The sequence below is a fragment of the Empidonax traillii genome, unplaced genomic scaffold (genome assembly GCF_003031625.1).
Source record: "Empidonax traillii isolate 1590-97213 ecotype Southwest subspecies unplaced genomic scaffold, ASM303162v1 scaffold1:size7828297, whole genome shotgun sequence".
In the NCBI taxonomy this organism is placed as follows: Eukaryota; Metazoa; Chordata; class Aves; order Passeriformes; family Tyrannidae; genus Empidonax; species Empidonax traillii.
The window spans coordinates 4,076,418-4,093,250 of NW_020955194.1; the positions used below are offsets into that span (position 1 = coordinate 4,076,418).

The 16,833-nt window shown below is 34.8% G+C and overlaps 1 protein-coding gene across 1 annotated transcript in view; it reads left to right on the plus strand.

The window, feature by feature from the left end:
- The window catches only part of CFAP47 (cilia and flagella associated protein 47), a 281,400-nt gene that overhangs the window by 81,226 nt on the left and 183,341 nt on the right, over nucleotides 1-16,833 (plus strand). Inside the window, exons 37-43 of the mRNA XM_027894062.1 lie at nucleotides 1,843-1,977; nucleotides 2,476-2,588; nucleotides 6,477-6,618; nucleotides 7,438-7,526; nucleotides 8,831-8,917; nucleotides 13,931-14,007; nucleotides 15,102-15,247. Of these exons, the coding sequence (XP_027749863.1) occupies nucleotides 1,843-1,977; nucleotides 2,476-2,588; nucleotides 6,477-6,618; nucleotides 7,438-7,526; nucleotides 8,831-8,917; nucleotides 13,931-14,007; nucleotides 15,102-15,247 (789 nt within the window). The remainder of the gene's footprint in view (nucleotides 1-1,842; nucleotides 1,978-2,475; nucleotides 2,589-6,476; nucleotides 6,619-7,437; nucleotides 7,527-8,830; nucleotides 8,918-13,930; nucleotides 14,008-15,101; nucleotides 15,248-16,833) is intronic.

Consider the following 16,833-nt stretch of genomic DNA (forward strand, 5'->3'; position numbering starts at 1 on the left):
ACTTTTTCAACCAGGTCCAGAGGAGGCCATGAAGATGGTCAGAGGGCTGGAGCACCTCCCTTATGGAGACAGGCTGGGAGAGCTGGGGTTGTTCAGCTTGGAGCAGAGAAGGCTCTGGTGAGACCTTGTAGCAGTTCTTAAAAGGGACTACAGGAAAGCTGGAGAAGGACTTTTATAGGACAAAGGGGAATGGCTTTAAAAAGAGAGTAGGCTTTTTTATAATTTGAGCAACTTAGTTATGGATAAAATTTAAGGCATTAATCTGTTAAACTTTATTAATTGCTGTTGTTTACTAATACATTTTTTAAAGCATATACTATTTATAGGTGGTGAATTTTCTCATGAATGTTGATAAGAAGTACATTATATTTTTTTATTTTTCTTTTATTTTTAAATTTAGTTCCTTGAGTACTAGATGAATGTTACAAAGGCAGTTTTATGAATTTGGCACAGGATAAAATGGAATAATATTTTCTAAGGGAATAAATTCTGATCTAAGTGGAGATGAGTAGAAAGAAATAAGTGGCAAAAAAATTTAGGCTTCAACAGATAATCTACTCTGTCATCTTTGCTATCTTAAATGAAAATGCAGGAAAAGTGAACAGTAGAGATGTATATTGGAATAACTTCGGAATAACTTGTTAACATTCAATAGCCACTACTGAGATAAGTGCATGAAAAAAATCAGAATACTTTTCAAACTTCAGATTTAAAGGTTTTTGCAGGGAAGGAGCTTTTTTACTTTGCATAGTAAATGCATCCTAAAGTTTGAATCTTAAAAAACAGTAGTGATGGAATAAAACAAATGTAAGATGAGAGATATGATTCCATATGTATGTATGCATTATGTATGAAGAGTATATAAAATTAATCTTCAGAATTACAGGGATAAACATTATCTAAGAAACTATGGAGAGTTACAGGGAAAATTCAGATCAGTGCCCAGTGATGTACTCACTCTCTTAGAAGGTTAGAGAGGGAGCTGTGTGAGAACTGCTGGGAGTAGGATGTGCTGCTTGGCTGGGCACAGGGCAAGAGAACTTTACCTTGAAAACATTAAATAAACCTTAACTTGAAAGTAAAAGTTAACTCAGATAGTTAAGATGATAAATATGTCTATACATCTCTATTGCCACACTAAAGACAGACCAGAAGAGTCAGTTTTTTTCTCCTTTTTTCAGTCTGTGTGGTCTAATAGTTCTACCACTCTCTTTAGTGACTTACTAGAATCACTGAGGACTGAAGCTTTGACATGTTTTGCAGTTACCATTCAAATACTTTTCTGTAAATGAAATATTTAAGATGCAGGAATACTTGCTACCTCTTGTAAAGGAATTTAGTATATGTGATAAAAATAACTATAAAGTGGTTAGTTGGATGGCGACATTGTCTTCATAAACAGTTACAAAACTGTATGTAGGTGCATTTGGGCTGGTATTATTCATAGTAAACTGAAAGACTTTACATATAATTTTTTTTTAGAGGTAGTAAAGACATATATTTTCCAAACAGTAAATTTTACTTGCTTTATCTGTTATGCTTCGTTTTAATAAAATGATCATCTCTTTCTGCTGAAATGTGGGGGGAAAAAAGGTGGGTTTAATTTTTAGCCTAGGTTTATCACCAGAGCGTGTCATCAATAATCAGGGTTTTATTTTTCTACTGATTACATTCATATTCATATTAGCTATGAGCATTATCCAGTTATTAAAGATTAGATTGAAAATATTTGTATAGTAAGAATTGCCTTAAGCTTTTTTTTTTTCTTCATCTTCATATCTCTGAACTATACAGGCAAAATTTTAACTGGTTATTTTTTTCTTTTTTTGTTTTCAATATTAGGCCACTGATATCTGTGATCCAAACCCTATCATGATGCTTATTTTGTGTGTCTACTTGTATGAAAGTCTCCCTGACTATTTACCCAAGAACACTATAGAATTTACAGGTGCTCTCCATGCAACTGTTATTAAACAGGTACTGAAACCATTGAATTTAGATCTGTAGTAGCGCAAGGTTAAAATTCTGTATGTATATATGTGTTTGTATTATGTATATACTACTAAAAAGAATTAAGAAGTTTCATGTCACTTGGCTGCTAAATACAGAAGATGAAAGCTTGCATCCTCTTTTTATCTCTTCAGTCTTGGGATTTCACTTCTGCTACTGTTTTTTCCCTGTGCTTTTAAGCACAGGAAAAAAATCTACAAATTTGACAAATCTGAGATCAAAGAGAGGAATAAAAGATTAACAGGCATAGGAGTGCAGCACGCACTGCAAAAAGAATACTCTGAAAAATTGAAGTTGCATAGTCTGTGGGAAATCTATACTCCTTTGGAAGAAAAATGATCTTCCTAGTTATTTGAAGCACTTCCTTATTTTTTTATATCCTTACTTTTTATTTCAAAACTTAGATAACTTATACTCTAAAAATTGGATAAAAATAGGCTGATTTTGTTGTTGTTGTTGCAATAGGTACGACTGAAAAACCCAAGCAAAAAACCATTGATATACAATGCTATTCTTAGGGGAAGAGATGCTGATGATTTCTCATTACCTAAAGGAAACACTGTCACCATTGCCCCTAAGTAAGTAATGATGTTTTAGTATTATTATTGAGTTTAGCATTACAGATATATAAACCTACTAATTTAAATGTGATAGAACACTAGAAATCTGTTCAATGACAAACAGGACAAAATCAGTCAGGATAAAGGTCAGTATTTTTCTCCTGACCCTAGAACAAATCTAGAGTTATATTTTAGTGGGATACTTTCAGTTTAGCTCAATAGGGCTTTAAGAGCAGAATGTAAGATCATTAGAGGAGTCATCTCTGTCCAAAACTTTTTTTTTTCCCCAGTGTATCAAAAACTTTAATTTTCAGTTTGGATTTCCTCTTGTTAGATTTTAGGTTTGTTCTCCATCTAAATTTGAAATACCTTCTCTGAATTGGATTCATAGTTCTTAGGTCAATACATTGCAGGTACATGAGCAGGTAATTTTTTTTTCTTTTGAGATTTCATGTATTTTTTCTTAGTTGAGGGGTGGCTAGAAATTTAAGAGACCATGACACAGGTTTGATAGTAGTAGTAGACTGCTTCTTTTTACCTCCATCCTCCCTTCACGACAGATGAGATGCAGTTATTTGTATACCTTACATTTCTGAGAGCCATCTAAGGGTTTCTGGGGAGACTTAATTTTGGGAACACATTAAGTTGTCATATTTTTGGCAGCAGAAATACTCATGGTATTTTGCTGTCTTTTTGGGTTTGTTAATTTTGCTCTTCCTTTCTATGTGTTTCTATGAGTAGAACAGGATTTTCCCTAATCCCTGTTTAACTAGTAAAGACAAGAAGGATGTAGCAGTGACTGTGGCTGTCAGGAGTTTTTAAATTCCCCGGCAAGACATTCTTTTACAGATAAAATGGATTAGAGATTTTAAAATGGAAAACAAAGCGCAACATTTGTATGGAAATAAACATTGAAGAAGAAAAAAAAATGCAAATATAGATTGTCAAATTCAAGAAGGCTCAGCATAAATACAGTGCTCTTTAAGGATGATCAATATTTCAGTATTAAATGACATGCCTATTGTAAATATATGCAAAGAAGACAACAAATAATTACATGTTTTCAACAAACTGTGAGGCTGATTTGACTCCATTTTCTTTACAATTACTTCAAATAAGAATTAGCATAAAAATGTAATCCTTGAAAATATCATGTTTTTCTTTGAAAGGTCAGTGCTATGGCTGTTTTTCACCTCACCTTTAAGAAAAACAACAAATAACAAACAAAATAAAATCAAGACACAAGTAAATATGCATAAACTTGTTGTTGAGCTGTTTGGCATTAAATATAGCAACAAATATTTGGAGCATTGCATACAGATAAAAGCTTGTGGAAATGAGAGTCATGCACTGGTAAACTCTGCAGAGTTTATCATAACTTAACCTTACTTGTAATCATGATCACTAAATGAAAAATAGTTGTTTTGTAATTAATAGCTTTCCCAATATGCTGATGGAAGTGTTTGAGAACTCCAAAAGTTGGTGAGATGTGTGGGAATCTTGCAGGTTCTTTGTTGGATCATAATATCATGGGGTGTTTGGAAGTCACAGTACTGTGAATAACATTCTCAGTGTAGCTGTCATATCTTGCATATAGATGTAATGAATTAATGTAATTAATTCTTGATCTGACAATCCCACTCTCTAGGACACTGCACAGTGCCATGTAGACTTGAAGTTCACAACAGTAAGATCTCTAAACTCTCTTATATGCTATAGACATGACTATAAAGTTACTCAGTGTGGGTTTCTTACCAAGAAAAATGGTGAAAATTACATGATCAATATTTCCCTGGGAAACAGACCTGTTTGACTACAAACAGTGTAGAAAAAAAACCTTTTTATGAAGTAACATCTTGAAGCTGGAGTTTTAGAAACTCAGACTGGAGGTACAGAAGGTGATTAGCTGTTGAGGGAAAAATACTATCTGAATGACAAATTTTTTAATTGTAAGTTTTGCAAAGCACAGAACACTGAAAATAGTTCAGGAAGTGACAGATAAGCCACAGATAATTTGGGAGTGCTCTCTGAGAAAAATGCTTCTTCCAAATAGTAGTTATCAGAAGCAACTGAAGCCTCAAATCTATACCAGATCTATATCCAATTCAGATCATTAAGGGTCTGTTATATTTCTGATCTTCCCCAAGATTTTTTTAAAGATAATGGTGTTCTATTTATCACCATACAGTTCTCAGGTGCCAAAGTAGTTTTTTCTCCATCCAGGTCCCTTATAATAATTAGGTAAAGGACCTCCCAGAAGTTTTCTTGAAAGCAGCTGTCATCCAGGGACAAATCCTGCCACTACTACCATCAGAATATGTTTATATTCTGATATTATATTTATATATGTTTTATATTCTGCCATGGTTGTGGTAGTTCAACTTATATGAAGAGATGTGTGCATTGAAATCATCTGGAAAAGTAGCTTTTCTTATGAAATTTGTGAAGCAAATGTAAATTGACATGATTCCATTGAAGGCATGGTATGCTGATTGCTATTACACTTCCTCTACTTCAGCACTAACTTATGTAACCATATATACATAAAATACATAATGTTCTATGTATACATAATACATAAAACACATACCACTGTTAGTTGCTTGCCTCTGGTTTAGAACTCTCAGTTGGCATAAAACGAATAAATCAGACGTAACTTCCCTCTGCCCTCTATTTTAGTTCTGTTCTACCAGGCTGCAGAGTTCCTATTAATTATTTAATGAGGAAGGCTGATTTAGGTTGAGGAGAGGTTTCCTTTTGACTTTAGTATTTTCTGTCTCTTCCAGAAAGACAATTAACAAATCAGCAGTTTATAAACTTTTCCTACATTGGAAGAATTTCTTTGAAGTATATCAGCCTGAGTTAATTAAGGAATGTAAAGATTTTACCATAGCTTATTTTCTTTCTGCCACCTTTTTCATACAGTTTGTTGGGGGGGGGGGGAATTTTAAAATTTCATTAACTACATAGAATGACATTACAATGAAAGTATAAACCAATCAACTGTCTTTTTGGTATGTATTTTGAGATATTCTTCTTACAACTCCTAAAGTACAGGTCTTTTTCTGTTCTGAGAAAGCTCTCTCTGTTCTCTTCATGTATGTAGTGAGGCAGAATACATTTAGATTATACTACTTTTAGAACAGTCCACTACTACTTTAGAACAGTACACACTAATTTTTCTGACCTTCATACCTTCTTAAGACATTCATCTCAAAACCAGAGAGCTTCAAAATGTGAGCTTCAGGCATTAAACTTTGCCTATTGTTCTTGCTTAATTGAAGCACTGATGCAAATAAAGGCTAAACTTTTAACTAGTCTAAACTCTCATTCTATGTGGTCTTCCCTTCTCTAGTTTTCCCATTAGAGAGAAGCTGTTACTTATATAAGAGAACTTTGGGGGTTTTTCTGCCTTTTAATTACTCAGCTTTACTAATTATTCTGAAGGGTTTTTTAACCAATTTCTTTCTCCATCTTCAATCAGAATTTGATAAGGACATCTAGATCTGCCTCAGAACTTGCATAGCAGGATATCTGACTTTAACTCAGAAAAACCTGTTCAAATAGAGGAGCATACACTGAATTGGTTGTTTGCTTAGGGTGATGCTCTAAGGAAAGAAAACTTCCTGTGCTAGTGTGTATGGGAAGAAAAATGAAGCTACATTCTAAAGTCATAAAAAGAAATAAGGATTCAGTATTAGTATCTATATAGTTATTTTATTAGAATGTTTTAAGATGCTCTTAGGCAGAAGATTGTATTACAACAAAGGATTTCAGAAGAAAAAATTTACTTTCTTTTCTAGGCCCCTTACCTTACAAAGACTCTGAAAAGTGCTCCTGAAATTACATTTCTGAGTAATTTCTGAGTCGCAGTTTTGTGATTTCCTGCCCCCTCTCTCCCCTTAGGAAACAGGCATCTATGAATGTGGAATTCACAATTCGTTTCCTGCGCCCTGCTGAAGCACTGTTGCTGCTGACCTCACATGGAATAGATACTGCCACACTGACATTCTCTCTGAAATCTGAAGTCAAGCATATTGAGCCTGCTGTAAGTTTATGTGTGTATGACTAATATTGTCACCAAAAAATATTGTTACTCCCTATGTTATTTCAAACAAAAGAGAACTGAGGTAAGAATGAAAATGTGAGTTGCCATCAGCTTTAACCTTGGACCTATGAATTTTCAGATTTCCAATATTAGTCTATGTACATGCAGAAAAAACCCTAGAGGAATATCTAAGATTTGTAGTATAAATGAAATATAAATTACATTTAGATCCTGAATAAATTGTAAAAATTTGCACTGATTGCTCTGAAAATAAATCTGGAATCCTTTCAGCATATGAATGCTATTGGAAATTCCATTATGGAGGTGTTGATATGCTTCAGGCCAGTAATTTCAGTTATCACATGTAGAAGGATTGCAAATTCTCATTAGATGTTTCTGGGTTTATTTGTGCTTTTTGACTATAGGCAGTGTGGAGTGTTAAGATATATCCCAGAAATAGTCAGAGCAGAGAGGCATGTGATACAAATGGTGGTTATGTGATTTTTTTTTTCTTTTTAAATTTTTTTCCTCTCCTGACTCTCTGTGTGCTGTAGGAATAGACACTGATGTTAGAAAGAAAAGCTGGGGCAAGAGAAAAATTAGGGAACATGGAATGATAGAGAGGAAAAACCATGATAACTTCTTTCTTGGCCTTGTGTTACTATTTGGGAGAATTTTTAAAATGCAGTGAAGTTTAGTGCATGTTTAAAAATAACCAGTGGTCAATGTTTCTATTCTTCCTTGTAATATTTTCCTGTTTGTTTATATATGTATTTTTGCAACTTTTTCATATTGATATAATTTTTTGTTGTCTTTTAGGGTATTATAAAGTGCAAATCCCCATGTTATGAGCTGAAGAAAGTTAACCTAAACATTACTAATCCCTTCAAAACTGATGGCATATTCAGGTAGACAACGCTGTAAAGACAAATCTTTAATGATCATGCTGTTTTATCCACTCTTTTCCATAATTTTCTTCTTCTTCTTCAAAATTTAAAACCTTGAGGTTAAATTACAGGGATTAACGTTACCAAAATTGTTACAAGTACTATGAAGTGGAAGCTATCATAATGAATAAAGAAAATAAATAAGCCTTAGTTGAAATCCATCTCAGTGTAAGCAATAAAGCTGGAGCTTTAATCAAATGGAGTTCATGAACCTTGCTTGTATTTTTGTGTTTGGCTGAGGTCCATCAGATTTACAAAGAGAAACAAGCCCTGTTAATTAATTGTTGGTTATTTTTCCCCCCAATCTGTTTTATCCTGCTGTTTAAATTATTAAGCATGCAAAAGAAAAAAAAATGCTTTTGCCTTGGGGCTTGCATCACTGTCAGTTAATCTGATTTTTAATTTGTATACATCATAGATGTAACAACTGCAGTTATAAAAGTTGCTTTCCTTAAACAAAAGAAATAGAGTACTGTGCCCCTTTAAAATGTATTTATGTGATCTGACTACTTATTTTGTCTTTAGTTTATAGAATTAAGCATTCGTTCATCTCATTCATTTATTTCAAAGAACCATCTTCCATAAGATTTTAAACTTGTTTTTTTATGCATCATAAATATACATGTTGCATAAGTTGCAAATTAAATTTCTCTTTCCCCAACAGAATAGGATTGGTCCATCCAAATAACAATAACAGTGCTGTAACAGGACTGTTTCCACTTCTCCAGGAATACCCTCTGGCACAGCCTTGTGTGTAGGAATCATATGAGTTTATTTAACTTCTGTCTTTTTATTTAAGTCCTTGAGGTGGTCAGTGACGTTGTCTGTAATCAGTCCTACGATTTGGATACTTCTCTTGGAAATAATTGATGAAGTGATGAAGTGATTTTGTTTTATGTGTGTCACTCAAAAGCTACCTGACAACTACCAGTAGTAATTATCAATCTGGCCAACATTTGAACCATTAATCTAAAATAAAATATTCTTTGTGTCACGTTTCCAGTGATTTCAGCAATCTAGTGTTTTATCAGGGGTTGTATTGTTTACTTGCACATAGCACTAGGAAATGCATTTTTTGATACCAAAAAAGTAGCTCTTTTACAGGAAAACAGGGGTTAAACCATGGCAAGTATTTTTAAAGAATCTCCAATTAAAAATAATAAGCTTCTTTACTAAGACTGTGTTTAAAAGTTAGAATAAACTGAGTTTCATCTTCATTCTGCAAGTTAAAAATGAGGTCATTATGTGTACTTGCCATGCTCCAGGGTCATTTTGCTGGAATCCCCAAGTAGTTTCATGCAGCCAGAGCAAGTATATCAAGCCAGGAAAGCAAAGCAAGAGCAAACATTTAGGTAAGTTCCAAATAACAGTTGCTAATTATAAGATATTGGATTATACAATTCTATTAGTATTACATATTTGTGTGTAGTTGTGTGCCACCTGTTGTAGGGAGTTAAAGGTTAGGATGTGGAAATATCACAGAAGATGCCCAGGCAGCGATTGTTGGCTCCTGGCCAGCTCTGCCTGGTTTATATACTGAGCATGATGTTCCGTGGTTTGGAATATCCCTTTGGCTAGTTCAGTTCAGCATTCCTGGCCATGCTCCCTCCTGGCTTCTTGTGCACCTGCTCCCTGGCAGAGCATGGGGAGCTGAAAAAAACTTTGATTTGGAGTAGGCACTGCTCAGCAACAACTAAAAACATCAGTGTATTATCAATATCTTTTTCATCCTAAATCTAAAACACAGCATTGTACCAGCTACTAGGAACAAAATGAACTCTATCCCAGTCAAAACCAGGACAGTACTGTAAAAAACCCTTGAAAACAGATTGAATAATCTATTAATTCTTTATTTGATAATTTAAAATGTTTTCCACAACTTGAGTCATGTAGTTTTTAAAGCTCATATAAACATTCAAAATCCTGAGACATTTATTCAGTGGTTATTGGGAAATATCTTAAACTACTAGTTCATCAGTACTGGAGGTTGAAATGTAATCATAGGGATGGTCCAAAGCCATGTCACGAAATGCAGATCAATTTTCAGTTTCCTTTAACAAAAAAAAAAAAAATGTGAAAGAATAAGGAAAATTTAAAAACTGAAAAATAATGACCATTTCAATATTAAGAAAAATTATACACTTATTTTAACCTAAAATGATTTTCTGAAGTGTAATTTATACTATGCTCTCTACTAAATGAAATGTGTAATCATTATTGATATAGAAAAGAAGTTTTCAGTATCCTGCATATTTCAGCTTAATTTATCCCTAGAACATAAATCAGTCTAAATAGTGTAATTTTAGTCACACATTGCTCTTACTGAAATTGATTTGAGGGCATTTTAAGTCTTTAGAAATCTGCAGTACTGATTTGCTATATTTTTAGATGTTTCTGTTGTCTGTGATAACAGAAGCCACTTAGGTGCTTTTTTTTTTTCCAAAGTTTTTTTTTCTTGAATGGAACAAAATTCTGAAATTTGTGTTAAAAAGCTGGTATATGTACAATTCATAACTGATCAGTAAGTGCCTGCAATCATTTTTATTCTTTTGATAAACCCAGAAAAGACCTTCTGCAAAATGGGGTCCCTTTGCTCTAAGTGCTCCATAAACATAAAACTACTGTAAAATCAGTGGTTGCCCTGTAGGTAATGCTGTCTACGTGATTGATGTCAGGGCCAAATCATGCAAATAATGACTTAGCCATCTGAGCAGGTACAGGTGGTCTCACAGCTCCTTCTGCATCCTCATTCTGTGCCTCCAGATGCGTCAGACACACTTTAAACCTCGCTATAACAAGCTTTATTTGGCAGGTGACCTTCTTACCTACCAGCTTTCCCCTCTGGCAATATCACAGAGACCCAAAATGGTGACCTTCATACCAAAAAGGAGACCAACCCTTTGGTAATGGTGACATGGGCTCATCATCCTGTGGCTGGAAAAATGGCCCAGTCTGCAGCTAGAGACCCAAGGTGTTATATCCTTGCTGAGACACAGTGTTGTCTAAGCCAAAAAATCTAACAGTAGTCCCTTCCATTCAGTGGTGCAGGCAAGATCTCTTTGTCCATGGGGGGCTGAATGGTGTGTGGTGAGAAGGACAGTATTTTTTCATCCATTTGACATAATTTTTCTTTGAAGTATACTGTGATTCGCTGATAAGTGTGCCTGGATTTTTTTCAAGTTGTGTGCTTTTCTGTGCTTTTCCAAGCCCTTGACCCTTCAGTTTTTATCCTTGGTCTACATCTGTATGCCAGCATGGTCTGCTCGCTGTGGGAGAAGGAGAACCAGGTGGAGTGAAGCACAGCCCAGAAATTATAATGTAAAACTACCCATAATTTTGAAGTATGTTGACCTTTTGAATGATGTCCATTAGCAAAAAAAACCCCACATATGACAGTAAAAGTTCAAGGTTACATTTAATAGTTTTTTTTTTCCTTCATCGATTTCCCTCTGTAAAATTAAGGAGTGGTAAAGATATCCTAATGATTCACTAACAGTCCTATTCTAAGACCATGACTAAGCAGTTTAGAATTTGCATTACAGTGTCCAGGAGTCCTAGGGTTGGTTCATGATTGCACAGGACTGATTTTCAAAACAAACTGTGAATGTGGATAAATATTTTTACATTAAAATTTAACTTTAAACCAAAAAAGGAACAGTCAATGAATGAATTTCAGATCAAGCTTTGCACTGTATATACCTTCTTAATGTTAAGTTTTTTACCTTTTTTTTTAAACAGAGATAGTATCAGGGATTCCAAACATTTTTAATTTTCTGAATTTTATTCTTATACACAGGGCTGCTCTCAAGCCATTCATTCCACATTTTCTATTGATACTGGGGATTCACCTGGCCCAGGTTCAGCAAAGAGACTGTGTAGACTTATTTTTGTAAACATTTTATGGCAGCCTTCAGCTGTTCTGCCTAATCCATTTCCTTATTTCTCTGTATATTGAAAGGGGATGTATTGAACCAGACTATGAGTATAACCAAGCTTCTTATACCTTCCTGAACTTTATTCCTTTTATTATTGAATGAGATGCTATTTCCTTTTGTTATGGAAGAATGAGACACAATGTTCATGTCTTCCACAACACAGTTTTGTTTCCCATCTCTTACCTGCAGGTGTTTTGTTCATTGATGTAAGAAAGGAATTGATACAGAGGGAAGTTCAATACCACCTTAAATCAGCCTAATGAGTTTCTCTGTTGTTCAGCTCTGAAAACAGGACTTATTCAATGTATAGTTCACACCAGTGAAGAGCTGTAGTGTATTTCCACTTCCTATTATGTTATTTTTTCATACAGCTTTTGAGCTATTTGTTACTTTTACAGTGATTCTTCAGCTGCAGTCTCTGTTTTTTCAAGCATGACTTAGCATTCTCATTCAAAGATAAAGCATTGTAAGAAATTATGCTTTATAATATGAGATACTTATTTGTGAAGTACAGAATAAATAGTATGTTGCATGCTTATAACTCAGAGATCATTTTTCTTTCCTTGAGTGGCCTTCAAGTGTAGGTATTAAAATACACCTCCAGTGTAACATATTCTGAGAATTTTGCAAGTCCATTTATTTAAGGTTGTAATTTTTTTCTTAGCCCAGCAAGATTAACTATTTATTTTAAAAGCGACCCAACATCTATTAAATACTGTATGTAATAATTGTTTGCTGTATGCTGGTTCATAAAATTTTACTGCTAGGGGAGAATGACTTTTATACATAGATAATATCAATCCTGAGTCTTGAGATGAAGCTCACAGTAGTTTTTTTTTTGAGATATGTTACAGTATAGTTTTCAGCATCTTTGAGCTCTGTGCTTGTAAATTAAACAAAACTCTCCTTCCATAAATGTAACTGCACAGTCTTCATTCCTGTCAACAATGGTAGACATTATTTGTGAAGAAAGATAGAGAACTGTATAAAGTCACACCAAGGAAATATGACAGTCAGGAACACAGTTTGCTTTGGGGGGGCAGGGGGTGAAATTTAGATAAGATTTTATTCTAAGCTGTTTTTTAGTTTAGTGGGGGTTTTTTGGTGGTTTTGTTGTTGTTTTTTTTTTTTTTTTGAGAATACTTGTTCTTTTCAAATACACTTGAAAAGCAATGTTGTAGTGAAAAGAGTTAAGGTGTTCAGGTTAAGATTTATCCTCTTCCCCTTTCTTAGACGAATCCTTGGTTACATTAGGTTTCTTTTAAATGATTAACTGCAGTATTATTTAATATAGGTCATTCCTGTAGCCTTGGTGTGAAAACAGTGCAGAGGGACAACCTTTACTGTTCCTGGACTTACCTAATGCCATCTTTTCAGGGGCTATAACCTTGTGGAAATGAACCATGTACATGAACTAAATTCTATATGAACTATATTAACTGAATATACATGAACTAAATTAACTGAAACAAGAAGAGAATTTTGGGGTTTTTTTTGGAGAAGAGCTTCTCTTATGAGTTTTGATGTTTCCTGGCAAGATCATGAACTACATATTAACATGGGGATTTCACATTCCTGATTCCTGACTGTGTGCTATGAAGTTCCCAAATACTTACTCAAAGAGCCAAGAGTTAAATTAGCCTTTAATCAGCCGTGGAAATTTAATTTTTCTTTATTCTATGAGTTGAAACATTGTAAACCATGTGTACTCAAGCAAATTTCAAGGGGTTTTCTTTTTTGTAAAATAATTCTTCTGAAGTTAAAAAAAAAAAAAAGATAAAATCTAAGAACTAACTTAAAGAAAAACCATTTTAGATAATTTCAACTCCAATATTAAGAAGATATCGATTTTGACAATGGCAAATCTAAGATGCCAAAATCAGTCAGTTTGAAAATCAGCACTGTAAGAAAAATGATTTATACCAGGTAGGGATTTCGTTAAAAAAAGGGTTGTCTTAAATAATGGAAGAATTTGCTTTCCTCTTAAATTTCTTAAACATATTGCTGTCCTAGGGCTTGGTAAGGTTAGGTAACATTGTATAAAGTCACACTGATTTTATAAGGTGTGTTATGATTTCTTTATTACTATTACAGTGTCTATGTTGGACTTAAAAAAAATTTAAAAATATGCAAATAAATAAAAATAACATGCAAGTTTGTATTGAAACTTGAATTTACAAATTGGATACTGGTTAACTGAAGGAAGGATTTTCTGGCTCTACTCTAAGTAGGAATAATAACTCAAGTGGAAGAGAGGATCTTTAACAATATTGGCTAAGTAAATGATTCCTATATGTGGTGTTTGTTTATTTTCTTTGATTTGAAACTTTTGCTTTTCCAGTATTTATTCATAAAAAGGGAAAAAAGTTATCTATTAACAATCAAAATGTTCAGCTTTAGGGTATTGCTTTAATTTTTTTTTCCTTTTAGTTCTGAATGTAACATATTAAATTCAAAAAATGATGCACTGCCTGAAGATTCAAAGGAAGAGAAGAACTTCATTTGCCGTAAGTACCTCTATACAGTACCTCATATTTCACTATAGTAGAAATTAGATTATCTACGTAAGTAAGATTTCGACATGTAAAGTGTGCTCAGTGACTATTATTTGTAGTTTTCATGAAATGTTGGCCTAAAATTGCACATCACACTCAAAAAATTAGCCTAGAGAAGAGCAGGCTCCGGGGTGACCTTTTTTTGACCTTTAGTACCTGAAGGCAGCCCATGAGAGAACCTTTTGAGAGATTTTTTTACGAGGGCGTGTAGTGATAGAGCAAAGGGTGATGGCTTTAAACTGAAAGAGGGTAGATTTAGATTAAATATTAGGAAGAAATTCTTACTGTGAGGATGGTGAGGCACTGGAAGAGGTTGCTCAGAGAAGCTGTGGATTCCCCTTTCCCTGTTCTATTTATTTGGCCAGTTTGGCATAGACTTTTATGTGATCTCACTCATTTCAATTGCCTTTTATTTCACATACCCTTTAAAGTCTGCTGACCTTCCTAGAAAGCTGGCCAGAGAAGCTTGAATGATTGTCTGGTTCTGCACTTTCAGAATATGCTTAGCAGATGAAAAGCATGCAGTGAGAAAGTAGCCAGATTCAGCCCCAAGATTCTTTATCAGCATGATGCTTCTATGAAAGCAGTGCAAAGAAAACAAACTTGCCACTGTGCAGGTTTTGTCCATTCCAGAGGATTTTCAGGCTACAGCATAACGTAGTTACTGCTACTGAGAGCGAGATTTTTTTTGCTTAAATAGTAGTAAATGACACTCTTCTTTCAGATGTGAGTAGACCTTTGGTTAAAGGCTACAATTCCTTAAGGAATTTTTGATGGTGAAAAGTGTCTATTTTCCCCAGTTTTGTTTCAGCGCATAAAATAAGAACACAGGTGATTAGCAAAATATATTTAAATAATGCAGCATCCAATACTGCAGCTCATTTATGCAACTGTAGCTGTAAATACTGATTTCTAATTACAGGTGTGTCTAAACACTGATTACTACAGAATGCTGTATACAGTATCCTTATATTTAAACTCATGCAACTACTTTATATCTGTGCTGTTGTATCTAAACATCCACTGAAACAAACTTATTTTAACAGCTGTCCAATCCAGCCTCCTGCATGAGTTCTTCAGTCCAATGGAAAAACTGTTCTTGAAAGGAAAAAGTTCTACAGGCTTAGATATTCACTTCCTTCCCTTTAATCAGGAAAAACGTTACTGCACTGTCCTTCTGGTGAACGAACAGGTAAGACTTGAACGTGTGTTCTGTGAGTGTTAATCATGTGGAAGCTTATTCAGGTAAGAATCAAGTCATGTTTGCCAAGTATGTGTGAGTAAGGTAAATGAGAGCAGTGTCATGGAAAAGGACATGGTCGATGGCAAGTTGAATATGAGTCAGCAGTGCCCCAGCAGCCAGAAGGGCCAACCATGTCCTGGAGGGCATCAGGGAAAGCATCACCAGCCAGGTGAGGGAGGGGATTGTCCCGCTCTGCTCTGCACTGGGGTGGCCTCACCTGCAATATTGTGGCAGTTTTGGGCACCATGATATAAGAATGATATTAAACCATTAGAGAGTGTCCAATGAAGGCAACGAGGATGATGAAGGGCCTTGAGGGGAAGCCGTGTGAGGAGTGACTGAGGGCACTTGGTCTGTTTACCTGAAGAAGAGGAGACTGAGGGGAGACCTCACTGCAGTGACAACCTCCTCGTGAGGGGAAGAAGAGGGACAGGCACTGATCTCTTCTCTATGGGGACCAGTGACAGGACCTGAGGGAATGGCCTGAAGTTTTGTCAGGAGAGGTTTAGGTTGGATATTAGAAATAGGTTTCTTCACCCAGAGGGTGGTTGGGCACTGAACAGGCTCCCCAGGGCAGTGGTCACAGCACCAAACCTGACAAAGGCCAAGAAGCATTTGGACAATACTCTCAGGCACATGGTGTGACTCTTGGGGCTATTCTGTGCAGAGCCAGGATTTGGACTTTGATGATCTTTGTGGATCCCTTCCAACTCAGGATATTCTGTGATTCTGTGAAGCTACAAATTAGCTATGTACGTATTCTAAAGTAATGCTTTTTCATACATGTGCAATTATAAAGACATGATTTATGTGCTGATGTTTGGAAATTAAATTATCTTTTTTTGTGTGTGAAAATATATTATTCGTATAACTTATGAAAGAAAAATTGTCTTAAGAAGTTGTTCAGAGATGTACATAAGATTACAGATTTCAGCTAAGAAATTTAAACTGAAGTTTACTACCCTTTTATCTCCACATAATTGGAGTTATATGAAATGCTGCAAGCAACTTTTCACTGTAAAATCATTACAAATGAAAGTAATACTCCAAGGAATGTTATTTTGGTGGCTTTTTTAGGCAACTGAGGTTCAGTGAAAGGAAAAGGAATTTACATAATTTGTCTTGATGTGGGAGAAAGAATAATGCATAGGCAGGGAAAGTATGAAGTCTTTACTGTTCTGTACTTCTCCCTGAATTTGTCACTCTATTTCGGGTATGCTGTCAAAGTAGAATAATAATTTTCCTTGCTTTGTCTCTTTTTAAATTTTTCTGTCAATCCAAGTTCAATTCAATTCTTGTACCAATGCAGGTAAAACTTTTGAATAGACTGCACATGAATACTGACTCCACAACCTTTCAGTTTCTCTTGACTCGTGTAGTCTGGATTTAGCCATGTATACTTAATTGGAACTGGTTTCATCAAATTGCCAAGATCTGGTCTTGATCAAATTTTGGAACTTAAAATCTTGCAATCCATCTTGTTTGATGTTCCTGTAATCCTTTATTCTCCATGGCTGCAGTCTTATTTCTGTGTC